Below are 16264 nucleotides of genomic sequence, written 5' to 3'. Positions count from 1 at the left end.
ATGTCTGCTTCGTGTTATTCTTATCAGGAAAACATTGTGGTAACTTCTGAGAAATACTTGCACTTTTATGATAAACCACTTAACTGGAATTCATTCTGAAGGAATTTGAATGAAGCAGCCATGAAAAAATTATTTAATTTTTTAATTACAGCTTCAATCATATTACAGGTCAAACTGTGTTCTTTTATTGCCCAGTGACAAATCTACCTCCATAAGGCCACTGTGAGGATTAGCCTCCACCAGTAGCATTATAACAGGATTCTCTTACAGGGATTTCTGAGAAACTTTAAAGTAGCTTAGAAATATTAGCAATAACCTTCTCTTTTTATAGGTTGAGATTTCTTGATCCTTTCTGGCAAGCTATTAACTAAGTCTCTTAGAAGCTTAGTGTAAATTCATAACAGAGGGTAAGATTGGGATTACCTAGGGTTGAACTGTGAAGCAGTAATACTAATTGACATGACTAGTATATAAGAAAGGTTTTGTAGTTTTATACAGAATATGTAAAGGTATTTGTAAAATTTTAAGTGAAAATTTTTTTTGTTAACTGTGGTAAGAATATTTAACATGAGAGCTATACTCTTAATACATTTTAAGTGTACATTATTATTGATTATTTGAGTTATTTGTATTTTAAAGCTGCTTTTAAAAAATTTTTAATTGTGAAACACATGACGTAAAATTTACCATCTTAACATTTTTTTAACTTTTTAAAATTTTTGCTATCTTAACTATTATTGAGTGTGCAGTTTAGTAATGTTAAGAATATTTACATGCAATGTATCTATGCATAATTATGCAATGTATTGGTTGCATAAATATATGCAGTGTATTTATGAAATCAATCTCCAGAACTTAATCTTGCAAAACTGGAACTCTCTATCATTAAACAACAACTCTTTGGATTTAAAGGAATGTTTCTAAGTTCTGGAATATAAGTATGTGTGAAGCACGAAGAAAAAAATCAAATGGTCTTTTATTGTCATTGCATCTTCTCTGTCAGATCTTTATGTCACAAGTATAGTCTCGTGCGTAGAATAATTAGAATAATACCATCTCCTGAATCCTAACTAAGAGGCAAACAATATGAAACTTTATCTTAGGAGCTTTTCAAGTTTTAATTTTCATATCTCTAGGCTGGAGGTAAAAAGTTTAATCGAGCCAAACTCTTGAATGTGGGCTATCTAGAAGCCCTCAAGGAAGAAAATTGGGACTGCTTTATATTCCACGATGTGGACCTGGTACCCGAGAATGACTTTAACCTTTACAAGTGTGAGGAGCATCCCAAGCATCTGGTGGTTGGCAGGAACAGCACTGGGTACAGGTAAGGTGGTTCTGCTGAGGGTGGCTTAGGTCGAGAGGCTCAACTATTGTGATCACGACTGGGTGGAACAAGCATCCAGGGTGTCATAAGAAAATGAGAAATAGAAAAAATGGTCCATAATGTATACATCACTTAAAGTGCAAAACAGAAGTTAGAGAATGTAAGGAGGAAAAAGCCCTACAACTTCAGCAGAGGATCACAAAAACAAGGGAAAGCATTGGAGAGAAATATCATCCAAGCATTGCAGGTGGTGGCCAGTCTCACCCGCAGCGCCCCTGTCGGGGGGCTTTCGCAAGCTTTCGCACACTGACTAGAATGCAAGTAACTTGTTTGTCTATTCCTGACTCCCCCTCTAGGAGGCAACAGGCTGGTGTCCTTAGTGAGACCTCTGTTGAGACATCACTTTCCAGACTGTGGCCTCTTTCTAGAGTATGGGGAGAGGTGGCGGAGGGCATGTCCTCTGAGTAGACTTCTCGGGAGCCAGGACACCCAGGACAAGTTCATTTCTCTCAAAGCCACTGTGAGAAGTGCCAGATGTCATCATCTGTGTCATTCCCCATCCCCTCCACCCTTAAGAAGGGTGTAGCTGCTTTTCAGCCTTATTTGATTCACCAGCTCCTATTCAAGCACAACCAAGCGGGAATAGTGACACAGAATGTTTCTCTGCAAATGAAACACTATATTCCCTCATTTGTGTGCACACTTACCTGTCAGCTTTCCCCAGGCCCTGCTGTTCATGGGTGCTCATATCTGTGGTGCTGACTGTGCTGGAGGCCATAAGACCAGTTTGAATAAGGCAGAGCACCTGCCCTCACAGGGCTCCCCGTTGAGTATCAGTGTGGGGAGACAGGTAGCTACAGTGGAGTTGCGTTAATTTTGCATTTCTGCAAATACAACTATAAGCACTTGGTAAGGAGGGGAGAGAGGGACAAATGAAGAGAGGAAGAGGAAGCCAGGAGAGAAAGAACTGTGAAACTATCAAATAATGCTGGAGATTCCACCAGTATGTACTCTACGTGAGTGTGAAGTGGAAAGTGAGTCTCTTGATACCTCATTTGTTCTGGGCTTCCGTGTTGCTCTCTCACATTGGGCAATTTAAGAGAATTCTTAAATAACATTGATGTAGGTGACTGTTACCTCAGGTACTGACTTTAAACCCAGGCTGTGTGTAAGCTGCAGGACATAAACACCTAGAACAAACTATGGTGGGTGAGAGCACAGTGTCTTTAAGAAACACCTTGAAGGGAAGGGTTTAAAGCTGTTACCCAGGTAAGGTGGTACCTTAATCTTGTGGAACAACAAGAGCTTCTCAGCAGAGTTCCAAGACATGCCAGAGAGCACAGCACAGTTTTGGGGAAAATGCAATAGTTCACTGGTATTCTAGAAGGAATGTCTGCGAGGAGAGGCAAGAACTGAGGCTAAGCAGCGGCCAGATTACGCAGGCCTTCTTTAGTCTGATACGGAGTTCGAAGTTGCTGTGGCAGGGGTTGGGGAGCTATTGACACGTTACAGCTGGGGAAGGATGGGAGAAAGCTTGGTTCAGCTGATTTTGAATGTATCGGATGAAGCAAGGGAAGAGGGGAAAGCTGAGGGGAGTGACGCCACATGTCTGAGTTAGGGCGGGGGCTGTGGATCCAGAGGGCAAGGAGAGAATCCCATGATTTTTCTCTTTGGGGAAACTTGATCTTTGGATCTAATCTTATTATCTAGGGGTTTTGTTTTCTGGTTTCTTTGAGTCACTTCTGCATTGAGGAAAGCAGTGTATCATGGCTGGGCAACTTGGTTTTTTCAAAAGCATGTCACTATCTGTTCACTTACTCTGTAGTAAGATGTCACTGTTTACAACACAGAACACCTGTACCTTAGACACTTACCATAGATGATAATCTTAAACTTCCCATTGCCCAGATTTTTTTAAACACCTGGTTGCACCATTCATTTCTAAGCCATCACAGAGGATTGCTTAAGGACAGGTTTTTTTGCTGGGATTCTAGATTTTATCTTTCTATTAAGCTGAACCATAAGAAGGCTGAGCTCTTGGACATTCCTGCCAGGAACTGATTTTCACTCATGCTTTGGTGTCACAGTCGTGGATTTCATCAGATGCCGCTCACTCTGAGAAACAGCATATGTATGACTCTTGCTGTTTCTAACTTGCCATTCTAACTGGTCAGATGTTTCTTTTATAACTAGGTATCAGAAAGCCTTTGTTGAGTAACTGACAGGTTTTCTTAATATGATTCAGGTAATTGAGTGTGTTTCCCCTTTTGATCGAGAGGCTCTGAGCCAAATCTGTGGCCCTCTTTTAGAAATTGAAAAGAATCTTATTTGCAGATCAGGGTTCTAATGTATTTCCCATCTTAATTTTCTATTCTGATTTAAATGTTTCTAGGGTCCTGGTTTATTATTTATGATTTTCTCTTTTTTGTATGTATCATGTAAGCAGCCTCATCTTTTGTGGCTGGAGAGAGATATGTATAAGTAATGTAGGTAGGAGTTTGCCCTCCTCCTGGACTACTTGCTTTTGCTGCTTTGGGCAAAGTCCCTGTGGCAGGCAAGTTCATTTCCAGGCAGCTGAGTGTCTGCCCCATGCTGGCAACTGTGTGCCCCAGTGCCACAGAGCTTAAGTCAGCACATGCCTCATCACTGTCACACCAGCCCCACGAGTACAAGCGCAAGAAAGGTTTTCACCTTACACACATGCAGAGGGAAGAAGTTAAAGTAAGTTGCCCCAAGTCTCTCAGACTCTGATGAAGCCAGAAACAAATCTTGTTTCTCACTGCCTATGGGATCAGTGATGAAGCTCTGGACCAGCCGGTGGCAAATTTTACTGGCAAGAACTCCTTTGGTACCAGCCTCCTTCCTACAAGGATTCTATTGTTATTTTATGACTACGTTTTCCCCACCCTTGGGCCTTACAGTGCTTCAAAAATAAGTAAAACGGTTCCAGGGCCAGTTAAATATTTATGCTTTTACAGGTAGGAAGAAAAACCAAAAACAAAGATCAATAAACACAGAGATAGTTGTCATCTGACAGGCACCTGAGAAACAGTTTTTTTTTTTTTTTTTTTTTTTTGAGACAGAGTCTCACTCTGTTGCCCAGGCTGGAGTGCAGTGGTGCAATTTCGGCTCACTGGAACTTCCACCTCCCGGGTTCAAGAGATTCTCCTGCCTCAGCCTCCCGAGTAGCTGGGACTACAGGCACGTGCCACCACGCCCAGCTAATTTTTTGCATTTTTAGTGGAGACGGGGTTTCGCAGTGTTAGCCAGGATGGTCTCGATCTCCTGACCTCTTGATCCGTCCGCCTTGGCCTCCCAAAGTGCTGGGATTACAGGCGTGGAGAGACAATTCTTTAACCCTTCTTGCTGACTTGTCTTCTTCTGCCCCTCCCCACTCCAGCTCACCCCTCTCCAGGTGGTCGTCGGGCAGCCTGTGTCTTTCTCCCTCCTGTGCTTTGCCTCACGGAGTTGTGGTCACCAGGAGATCCCCCATTTTTCTGCCTATTTGAATCCTTCCAGGCCCCCTCCTCCTGATGTGGCGACACCTCTCTCCTCAGAACCCTGATAATGTTCACCTCTCATTAGGTTATAAACTCTGAGGGCGGGGCTCCCGCATTCCCGTGTTTAGCCAGCCGTCTTGCACATGGTGGATATTGGTTTTGATAAGCTACCACATCATTCCCTTGTTCTCATGCTGATTGCTTGTTGGTGTCAGCAGGTTATGCCTGCCTTATTACCGCATCCTGATCAGGCAGCTGGTGTTCAGGCAGCTAAGAATCCCTCCCCTCTATAAAATGCATTCTGATAACTATGGTAATGAGACACTGCTAGTAGATGTCTTGGTCAGTGATATTTACCTTCTAAGCACTTTATTTCCTTTTTTTTGTTTTATTATAGGCTGCAAAAATACAATTTCCCAGAATTTTAAGTTAGGGGCATATAAGTAAATCTGCTTCTCTTATGGGTTAAACAGAGTCCCCAGTCTTTTCTCAGAACGTAGAAAGAAACAACTGAACTACAAATTAGCTTTTGGGATGCCACTTGTTCGATGGCCAGTGTCTACATGTTTATTGATCATTCCTTTTGGTTTTTCTTTTTATCTAGAAAATCATAAATATTTTATCGGTCCTGGAACAGTTTGACCTGAAGTTAAAGTTAAAAATTCTCTAGATATTCACATCTTTTTATTTAGTAACATCCAAGTTTTTAAGCTACCTTAACTTGCATTTCTGAATTGTTCAAATGTTATATTTAAGGGATACCTTTATTTCTGAGATTTACAAATTCGTCCACTGATAATAAGAGTCCTATATAACTGGGAGGCTGGGAGGTGCTCTCTAACTTTTACCTCCTGATCTTTCTCCTCTTGCCTCTTTTTCTTTTCGGTATTCCTAGGGTTCCACAGAGCTGAGCCCCTTGGGTCTACCCTTTGTACTCTTCTCACCAACTAGATTGTTGGAGATTTCTCGACCTATGCCTTCAGGTACTACATGATAACAGCTTATTTCCAAAGCCATATCTGTAGTCGCTCCTCTCTTGTGAGCTTGGAGCCTGTATCCTTTTGCCTACTGGCAAAGCCCCAGGTCTATCTAAAATTCAGCTTATCTAAAGCATGATTCACTGTCCTTCCTTTCAAAACCTAATTCTTGTTCTGTACAGCTTATTTTCATGAAAAGCACTACCTAGACTCTGTCTGGTTGGCAGGCCAGAAACTTCAGAGGGTGTTGACATGTGTTGGGTTATCCAGGAAACATACTCTGAGCTGGAGATGCATGTTGAGAAGTGGAGATTTGCATACAGAGTGTGTGCAGGAGCTGTCTCCTGCCTTCAACCCTCCCCTGCAAAAGTGAAAGTGAAAAAAAAGAAAGGTATATTCATCATGACACGCATTCGTGCTGAACCTGGATGCAGCCTCAGAATCCTTCTTAACCCAGTGCCCTTGGCAACTGTTACCATTCCTTGGATTGGCACATGACATGAAATCTTATCAATATCTGATGGTGTGGTTCACATTGACAGGTATCTCTATAGGCCTCTACACACAAACGTCACCATTAACAGCTGGGTGGCACCTTGCTCAGTGAGCAGAGGTGAGCGTTTGTCTAGATAGAGGAAAGAAGACAAGACAGGGAAGGCCAGGAGCATTGGGAGGTGGGTGTCAAGCAGGAGAAGCAGGAGTGGGTGGGTGGAAGTACATGGTCTCCCAGGTGTTCCTAGAACGCCAGCCCTGAAATCAGAGACCTTTGGTGCGAATATTCTTACCATTTCTCTCATCTCTTTTGCTCCAGGTTACGTTACAGTGGATATTTTGGGGGTGTTACTGCCCTAAGCAGAGAGCAGTTTTTCAAGGTGAATGGATTCTCTAACAACTACTGGGGATGGGGAGGCGAAGACGATGACCTCAGACTCAGGTGAACAACAGAGAAAGGTCCCCTTCACGGGGCTCTGCACTCAGTGTGGCTCTGGAGACCTGCATTTATATTTATTCCTTTAGATCCCAGTCCAGCAGGTCACTAGGCTGCAGATTTGGGCTTGAAGGGTGCAGGGGGTGGAGGGAAGGTAGGATGGCCCACATCATTCTGTGCCAGTAGCAGTTTACTTCTGGCCTGGGGGCATTTGGGGTCCAGAAGTGTTGGTGGAGGCCTCATGTACTTGTCAGTGAGAAAGACTTACTGAGACACCAGTGAGTGAGAAACCCCAAACTGCAAGGTGTCTGCTGAACTGCAATTTGGAGACCGGGTTGTTAAGAGCCTCATGCTTTCTCTCAGACCCCTTGGGGACACAGTTCCCAGTGTCCCCCTGCAGGGAGTGCCAGCAGCCTCTGGGGAGCTGCACATGTTGAAGCAGGCAAAGAGGTCCTCTCCTCAAGCGTTAGGCAGCCCTGGCAGCCCTGCACACTGTGGGACTGCAGGTGGCCTGACCCAGGCCTGACTCTGGGCTGTTGACATTACCCTGGGTTCTCTTGGACTGCTTTCTGCTCTGAGGGGCTCAAAGGGAATAAGTCTGGCCTCCACCCACAGCTTCTTCCCCTCAACTTGGATTTGGGGGCCAGATAGTTATAGTTATCCCTGCCTCCCAGAAATAAGTAATTATTCAAGAGCTTAGGCTGGTATCTTTAGACTTGTAATCACAAGGCCATTCTGGGTGTCAGGAGGCCCCCTTCCCTCCTGCTTGTTGCCTCTTGGAAAAGAAATTTTTTTTTTTTTTTTTTTTTTTTTGAGACAAAGTCTCGCTCTGTCACCCAGGCTGGAGTGCAGTGGCGCGATCTCGACTCACCGCAACCTCCGCCTCCCGGGTTCGAGTGATTCTCCAGCCTCAGCCTCCTGAGTAGCTGGGACTACAGGCGTGTGCCGCCGTGTCTGGCTAATTTTTTTGTATTTTTAGTAAAGGCCAGGTTTCACCATATTGGCCAGGCTGATCTCGAACTCCTGACCTCAGGTGATCTGTCTGCCTTGGCCTCCCAAAGTGTTGGGATTACAGGTGTGAGTCACTGTGCTTGGCTGGAAAGGAAATTTCTAACCTGGGGCTCTGAATTATTAGTTACGTGACTGTCAGAAATTTTTTTGTTGCCTCATCATAAAGAACCCAGGGGCTTCATGCTGCTCTTGTTCCCATGTCTAGGCTGAGAGCCTCTGGAATGTTTCTAGCAGGAGGGAGTGGATTCCCCTGACCAGGGGCTCTACAGAAATGGCCGTAGTGATGGGCAACAGCTCTTCACAGCCCAGCCCATCAGCATCCTATGTGGTCATGGCTTAGGAACTGGACAGAGGGTACCTGCTACATTTCAGGACAAGAGTAGCAAAGGCTAGTGATAAACAATCCCCATTATCTTCCCCAAATGTACTTCACTGGGGTGATTAGTAGAATTTTGCCCTGATCACATATCTTCAGTGTCTTCTTTCCTGCTATGCTTCAGCTTCAAAGTAGAGGGGAGCCTCCAATTTTGCTTTCATTTGAAAAGACCATCATGGCCTTCAGAATGGTTTTTGACTAATGTGGTGGATAAACTAAGATGATTTGAATATGAAAGTTGGTTGAGATTTACTGCTTATTTATTTGCCTGTGCAACAGGCACTACCCTTCTTTGTACTTATATAATACATATAATAAATTGCAGAGTACAAGCATGTTCCATGCAGATTATATCATTTGAATATTTGAAATCAACTCCCTATCACCATTGCCATTTTACAGATGAGGGAACTGAGACCTGGAACTGTGAACTGACTTACTGAGGTTGTAAATAACAGAGTCCAGATTTGAACCTAGGATTGTAGCTTTAAAGCTTGTGACCATAAATGGCCATTCCCTTCTTTGTTAAAAGAAGGCAACTCTAAGTAAATTGGGGATCCTAACAGACTTGATTCTCCTATTCTTCAGGATGTTTTGAAATAAGTACTTTATCAGTTTTTTTTCTTTTTGAAAATGACTAAGTATAAACTAACACATCTCCTTTGTACCTCAGTAATAAATGCTGAATCTCATTCTTTTTTGGGCTTATTGCCTGAAGTTCCACCATTATAAGAAATTGGAAATTTTAGAAGTTTTTCTTTTTTTAATACTCCAATAATCAAGCTGTTTGTGACACTGTGTGTGTGTGTGTGTGTGTGTGTGTATAAATTTTTGCAAATGATGCTTTTTATTTGCCTAGTGGTAGATAAATAGGATGGACTTTAAAAAAATCTCTATTATTTTTCTAGGGTTGAGCTCCATAGAATGAAAATTTCCCGGCCCCTGCCTGAAGTGGGTAAATATACAATGGTCTTCCACACTAGAGACAAAGGCAATGAGGTGAACGCAGAACGGTAAGTCCTGGCTTCACCTGCCTGGCAGGCTACCTCCCTAGTCTTTTCTGTCAATAAGGACTATGTTGAATTTGATCAGATTTGAGCCAGTTCATTGTGTTAAAAGATTTTTATTAAGCAAATTTTCAAACACACACAAAAGGAGAGAAAGTGGTGCACTGAACCCTCACGTCTACAGTTCTCAACTCATGGCCTCTCTTCTTTCCCTCAGTTTTTTTCTTACCCCACTGGATTTAGAAATGTGTCACAGATATCATAGCATTTCATGTGTAACTGCTTCAGTATGTATTCTTAAAATATAAGTGGTTTTAAAAAAGGAATCAGAATACCATTATCATACCTAGAATAAAATTAACAATATCTCCTTAATGTCATCAAATCTCTAGTCAGTGTTAAGTGCTTTTTTATTTTTAAAACCAGTTGATCAGATCAGTGTCTAAACAAGGTCCACATTGCATTTGAATGATCTCTTTTAATCTGTAGGTTCCCTCTCCCCTTCTTTATGTGTTCCTTGATATTTATTTGTGGAACAAGCCAGATTATTTGTCCAATAGAATTCCTTGCATTATGGATTTTTCCAATTGCATCCTGGTAGTATAACTTAATATGTCCTCCTGACCTCTATTTTCTCATAAACTGGTTGTATTAGTCAGGGTTCTCTAGAGGGACAGAACGAACAGGATAGATGTATATATGAAGGGGAGTTTATTAAGGAGTATTGACTCACACCATCCCAAGGTGAAGTCCACAATAGGCCGCCTGCAAGCTGAGGAACGAGGAAGCCAGTCCGGGTCCCAAAACCTCAAAAGTAGGGAAGCCGACAGGGCAGCCTTCAGTCTGGCAAACCACTGGTGTAGGTCCAAGAGTCCGGAAGCTGAAGAACTTGGAGTCTGATGTTCAGGGTCAGGAAGCCCAGGAGAAAGATGAAGGCCAGAAGACTCAGCAAGTTGGCTTCTCCCTTCTTCTGCCTGCTTTATTTTAGCCTCGCTAGCAGTTGATTAGATGGTGCCCACCCACATGGAGGGTAGATCTGCCCCTCCCAGTCCACTGACTCAAATGTTAATTTCCTTTGGCAACACCCTCACAGACACACCCAGGAACAATACTTCACATCCTTCAATCCAATCAAGTTGACACTCAATATTAACCGTCACACTGGGATTTCTCTGCATTTCTGGAGACTTGAACAGAATCTTATTTTTGGGCAAGAATTTTCATCTATGGTGTTGTGTACTTCCTCCAGTGTCACAACAGGAGGATGTAATGTCTGGTTGTGTCATTTTGTGATGTTAGGATTGATCTATGAATTTCGATATTGCCAGTCTAATCTATGCATTGTGAGATTCCTCATCAGTTTTTTACCTAATGACTTCAGCAGTCATTGATGCTTGATTTCTAAATTTATTATTTAATTAGGAGTTGCAAAATTGTGATATTCTAATTCTATTGTTCCTTCTGCATTTATTAGATTTTTCTACAAAGTACTTGCCCTTTTCATGTATTTGGGTACTCTGGGGTATAGTTTTTATAGGAAAGGCAGAATAAAGAGAAAAGAGTCAAGCACTGATTAAAAAATTTTCAGACTAATGACTTGGTGTTTCCTAGCATCCTTCAGGATGTAGTTCTTGTACTTTTTGGTACTCATATTGTCTCATCTTTGGCCAATGGGATCTTCTTCAAGCTGGGTCCTGAATCCCAGTAGTCCTCAAGAGCTTCCCTCCCTGTGCTCTGCTGTGATGAAATGTTCTAGGCTCTTCTTGTACTTTTCCTGCCTTGGGAATTGGCCTATTCACCAAGGAATCCTGGCAGATAAGCCAGTTCTTATGAGGCTTTGATTGAAGAATCTATATTTCTTTGTTCTGATTTTTCCCCTTAAATTTTCAAACAGTCTTAAGGGGTTTTTAGTGCTTTTGTCATAGTCTACATTTTAAAACAATATTAAAGTGCTTTTAGCCTGATATTAAACAGTCCTGTTAAAGTTCATTTATTTTTTTCCGAGGCAGGGTCTCGCTCTGTTACCCAAGCTGGAGTGCAGTGGCATGACCATGGCTCACTGCAGCCTCGATCTCTCAGGCTCAAGCAATCCTCCAAGCTCACCCTCCCAAGTAGCTGGGACTACAGGCGTGTGTCACCATGCTTGGCTAATTTTTTTTTATTTTTTGTAAAGACAGGGTCTTCCTGTGTTGCCAAAGGCTGGTCTCAAACTCCTGGGCTCAAGCAGTCCTCCTGCCTCAGCCTCCCAAAGTTCTAGGATTACAGCATGAGCTACCATGCCTGGCCTAAAGTTTATATTTTAAAGCATTATTAAATGGCTTTTCACCCTTTTGGTAGAGTCAACCACTCCAACAAAATAGCTATTTCTATTTTCTGTGTTTTTCTAGTCATTGTCCATAGGTATGCATTTTTCTCTTTATATAAAAAAAATTAATTATTGAGTAGATACAAAAGAGTATTCCTAAATTGTATGAAAAGTATGAAGATTCTTGATGCCATGAACACTGCTGGTATCTCCTACCCCTACTTTGAGTGCATGACCTGTGTGGTCCTCCCTAATTCTGTAGTCTCCTCCTTCACATCTCCCCTATCCACCTACCCAAGTAACACTTCTCTGAATTTTTGTGATAAGTATTTGTGATAATGATAGTTATTTCTGCTGTTTCTTGGTTTTCTTGTTTTCTCATATGTTTGTATCCCTAAACAAAAGATTGCTTAGTTCTGCATGTTTTTCAACTTTATGTAAATGAAATCACACTGCATTTATTCTTCTCTGACTTTATTTAGCTGAACATTATGCATCTGATCCCCATCCATATTGTCATGGGTAACTAGCATTTATTGTCTTCACTGCTGAACAAGTAGAACCTATTCAGTTCACTGCCCACTTGTCTTCCCAGATTCCATGGTTCTGGCCACACTAGTGACTTCTTTAAATGCATCCTGCTCTTTTGCATCTGTGCATCTTGCCCAGGGTGGTCTCTCTGCCTGGAGTGCTTTTTCCTTCACCTTCTTCACTTGGTGGATTTCTCTCTTTCAGCCTTACTGAAATTTTCCTTCTCCCTGACACCTCACCCGACTTCTTCATGAAGTTAGGTCCCCCTTCATTCATCCTCATCTACATACATTCTAATTTTTTTGGAGGCTCATGAAAGCTATGTACCCACCTACAGACAAACTTTCCTTATAACATAGGAAGATTCAGAGATCCCCTGAAGCTCAGCCAAGGATCAGTTAGCAATGGATGGTACATATCCTGTTGTATCTGTATTCCTTGCACATCTTTCTGTCCTGTAGACTTGGGGGGGCTCACTGAGTGCAGTGACACTTTTCATCATGGGTCCCCGGGTTCTCACGTGGAGTCTGACACATGAATACATGGCTATCATGTCTGTCACCTTCAATGGGGAAAACAAACTTTGTAATGGTAGGAAACACAACAGGCACAATAATTTACAAAAATATGTTTGCCACATTTCAGGGCAAGGCAAAATGCAGTGGAGACATACGTTAAATTCTTATCATTCACATTTGTTCTTTTTATCTTTAGGATGAAGCTCTTACACCAAGTGTCACGAGTCTGGAGAACAGATGGGTTGAGTAGTTGTTCTTATAAATTAGTATCTGTGGAACACAATCCTTTATATATCAACATCACAGTGGATTTCTGGTCTGGTGCATGACCCTGGATCTTTTGGTGATGTTTGGAAGACCTGATTCTTTGTTTGCAATAATTTTGGCCTAGAGACTTCAAATAGTAGCACACATTAAGAACCTGTTACAGCTCATTGTTGAGCTGAATTTTTCCTTTTTGTATTTTCTTAGCAGAGCTCCTGGTGATGTAGAGTATAAAACAGTTGTAACAAGACAGCTTTCTTAGTCGTTCTGATCATGAGGGTTAAATATTGTAATATGGATACTTGAAGGACTTTATATAAAAGGATGACTCAAAGGATAAAATGAACGCTATTTGAGGACTCTGGTTGAAGGAGACTTATTTAAATTTGAAGTAATATATTATGGGATAAAAGGCCACAGGAAATAAGACTGCTGAATGTCTGAGAGAACCAGAGTTGTTCTCGTCCAAGGTAGAAAGGTACGAAGATACAATACTGTTATTCATTTATCCTGTACAATCATCTGTGAAGTGGTGGGTGTTAGGTGAGAAGGCGTCCACAAAAGAGGGGAGAAAAGGTGGCAAATCAAGACGCAGTGAACTTGGGAATGAAGAGGTAGCAGGAGGGTGGAGTGTCGGCTGCAAAGGCAGCAGTAGCTGAGCTGGTTGCAGCTGCTAATAGCCTTCAGAGGAGGCACCTGCCCACGTATGCCTTCCAGTGATGCCCACCAGAGAATACATTCTCTATTAGTTTTTAAAGAGTTTTTGTAAAATGATTTTGTACAAGTAGGATATGAATTAGCAGTTTACAAGTTTACATAGTAACTAATAATAAATATGTCTATCAAATACCTCTGTAGTAAAATGTGAAAAAGCTTTGAGTGTTCCTTCGTGTTTTTTATTGTTCTTTGAGGCCTACAGATATGTTCATTTCAGTATCCATAATTCTAAAGAGCTTAAAAACAGAACAAATGAAACAAAGCCCTCCACTACCTCTGTCTCCCGTCCTTCTGTCCCTCTCTTGTTTGTCTCATGTGTGACCTCCTTGTGGAACCAGCTCCAATCTTACGATAGGCCCATCCATGTCTCACTCCCTGGGCCTCTCTGTGAATGCATTATGCTTATCATGCAAGCCCTAGGGGTTCTCAATCCATCATTATTGTATGACGCCTCAACAGTTAAACTTTAACAAGAATGAGTGCCAGCCAGGAAGTTTAAATAATATCTAATCCTTCCCAAGCAGGGAGAGAGGGAGTAGGAAGTTTTGGTGCTCCTAAGATAAAACAGGAGTTGTCACCACCCAAGTGGGGAAGGAGAATTTGAAAGGACAATACACTTCATAGACATGAAACGTTTACCTAGGGCTAGCTTGGTTTAGCTTTTAACTCAGCACAGGGAGCAAAAGAGCAAAAGTGGTTGTTTTTTTTTTTTTTTTTTTTTTTGCGACAGGGTCTTGCTCTGTCACCCAGGCTGGAGTGCGGAGGTGCAGTCTCGGCTAACTGCAGCCTCCACCCCCCCAGGCTCAAGTGACAATCCTCCCCCCGTCAGCCTCCTGAATAGCTGGGACCACAGGCGCACACCACCATTCCCAGCTATTTTTTTGTATTTTTAGTAGAGATGGGGTCTCACCATGTTGCCCAGGCTGGTCTTGAACTCTAGAGCTTAAAATCAATCTGCCTGCCTGGGGTGCCCAAAGTGCTGGAATTACAGGTGTGAGCCACACTGCCTGGCCATGTTTTTTTCTTTACTTAGCAGAGAAATACTCAGGGTTTTCATGTTTTTTGCTCAAACTTTGAAAAGGAGCTTCATTTTTGGGAGATTTGCTAATGGGGCTGTAGTGTGTTGAGTAAATCTCTCCCTCACTGTCCCTTCTCTTTTCTGTAGAAACTTTGTCTAGAGCTCTGTCCCAATTTGCTTGACTATGACCATATCAACAGACGGTAATTGAGAGGTTGTAGGTCCCTCCCTCATCATGGTTGGGAAGGGCAATGGAAGAGAATGGTGTGTGCAAGGAATTTGAAGATCTGTATTTGAGAACTAAATTTCTTACTCAATGGAAATGGAATATAGCTAGTACCATGCAGAAACTCTCTGTGTTTTTTTGACATCTGCAATTTTTAAATGTTGGAAACCACTGAATGATGCCTTTTATTTTTCTTCAGGTAATTCTTTCAACCAAGATAATCTAAAAATCCCTTAAATGACTTGTTATGGAACTTCTTGAGGTGGAAGATAGTTTTTTAAGACCTTGACACTGCCATTGTGGCACTTTCCCGCACTGGGGCATCAAAGGCTGGTGACACAGGGCATGAGGCCACCTGCCCACTCACTGCTGCCTCCCTCCCTGCTCTTGCCTCCCCACTGGGCAGGGGGTTTGGCTTCAAAGGAACTGGCTTCCTCCAGTTCCTGCCCTGTGCATTTTCTCATAGTTGCCACAAAGAGGCCTACCATTTTAAATATTGTAGAGACAGCTATGCCTACTATAATTGCTAAGGATTATATGGGGGCAGGCTATTTGGATATCACAACTACCTAACACAAAGAGTGTGTTACTTTGAAGTTTTCATTGATTTTTTTTTCCTCACCTATACTGACATTCATTTCTATAGTGCTTTGCAGTTTGTGATATCTTTACACACACTTTATTGGTGCCGCTTACTCTTTTTTTTTTTTTTTTTTGAGACAGAGTCTCACTCTGTCACCCAGGCTGGAGTGCAGTGGCACAATCTCAGCTCACTGCAACATCCACCTCCTGGGTTCAAGTGATTCTCCTGCCTCAGCCTCCCAAGTAGCTGGGACTACAAGCATGCCTCACCATGCCTGGCTAATTTTTGTGTTTTTAGTAGAGATGGAGTTTCACCATATTGGCCAGGCTGGTCTTGAATTCCTGACCTCAGGTGATCCACCTGCCTCTTCCTCCCAAAGTACTGGGACTACAGGTGTGAGCCAATGTGCCTGGCCAATGCTTCTGACTCTTGAGGTAAGAGGGCAGTTGAGTAAGTAGAGGTCCCAGCCAGGAGGGTGCCTTGCCAGGAGTCTCACAGGCAGCAAATGGCAGATTCAGAGCAAAACTCGGGCCTTTTGACTTTCAAGACCATTATATCATATTGCCTTCTTCTTGGCTTCTCTTCTTCTTTGTGGTAATTTTCCTGAATATGTGTCGTTGTCTTAATTCCTACAGAGAGTTAGTATTGTCTGGACCCTGGAAAGTGCATTCCTGTTCTCAGCTGCTCTCAGAACTTTGTCCCCAACTCCCTCCGTAATTTTTCTGCCCTTACCCCCGTCACTTCCACTCAAGCCCCAATGGATAGATTTCCTGGGAGCCCCAAAATGCTCTGTGAATAGACTTGAGTGAGATAAAAGACATTTTCTCCCAGACTTGAAATTCACTTCCCCAATCCCATTCATATATGCAGTCCCTACCAAAAACCATTAACATGTTCTGCAAGATGAAGCATATTCAGGTACATTTCATAAGTTCTTTTTCACCAATCACATTCTATAACTTAAAAAAAAAAACCTCTA

General features: G+C 42.4%; 1 protein-coding gene across 10 annotated transcripts in view; it reads left to right on the top strand.

The window, feature by feature from the left end:
• Positions 1-16264, top strand: part of B4GALT4 (beta-1,4-galactosyltransferase 4) — a 39205-nt gene that overhangs the window by 15572 nt on the left and 7369 nt on the right. For 6 of the 10 annotated variants that reach the window (XM_003309934.5, XM_003309935.5, XM_063807044.1 and 3 more), the window contains 4 exons: positions 1137-1324; positions 6613-6735; positions 9025-9129; positions 12674-13615. In XM_003309934.5, coding sequence (XP_003309982.1) covers positions 1137-1324; positions 6613-6735; positions 9025-9129; positions 12674-12806 — 549 coding nt within the window. In that variant the 3' untranslated portion in view covers positions 12807-13615. Of the gene's footprint in view, positions 1-1136; positions 1325-6612; positions 6736-9024; positions 9130-12673; positions 13616-16264 lie in introns of those variants that run through there. The other 4 variants (XR_010155734.1, XR_010155736.1, XR_010155735.1 and 1 more) reach the window with 2 other exon arrangements.

The sequence above is a fragment of the Pan troglodytes genome, chromosome 2, assembly GCF_028858775.2.
Source record: "Pan troglodytes isolate AG18354 chromosome 2, NHGRI_mPanTro3-v2.0_pri, whole genome shotgun sequence".
Classification (NCBI taxonomy): domain Eukaryota; kingdom Metazoa; phylum Chordata; class Mammalia; order Primates; family Hominidae; genus Pan; species Pan troglodytes.
Note: the sequence above shows the minus strand (reverse complement) of the source record. Positions and strands in the feature narration are given on the sequence as shown.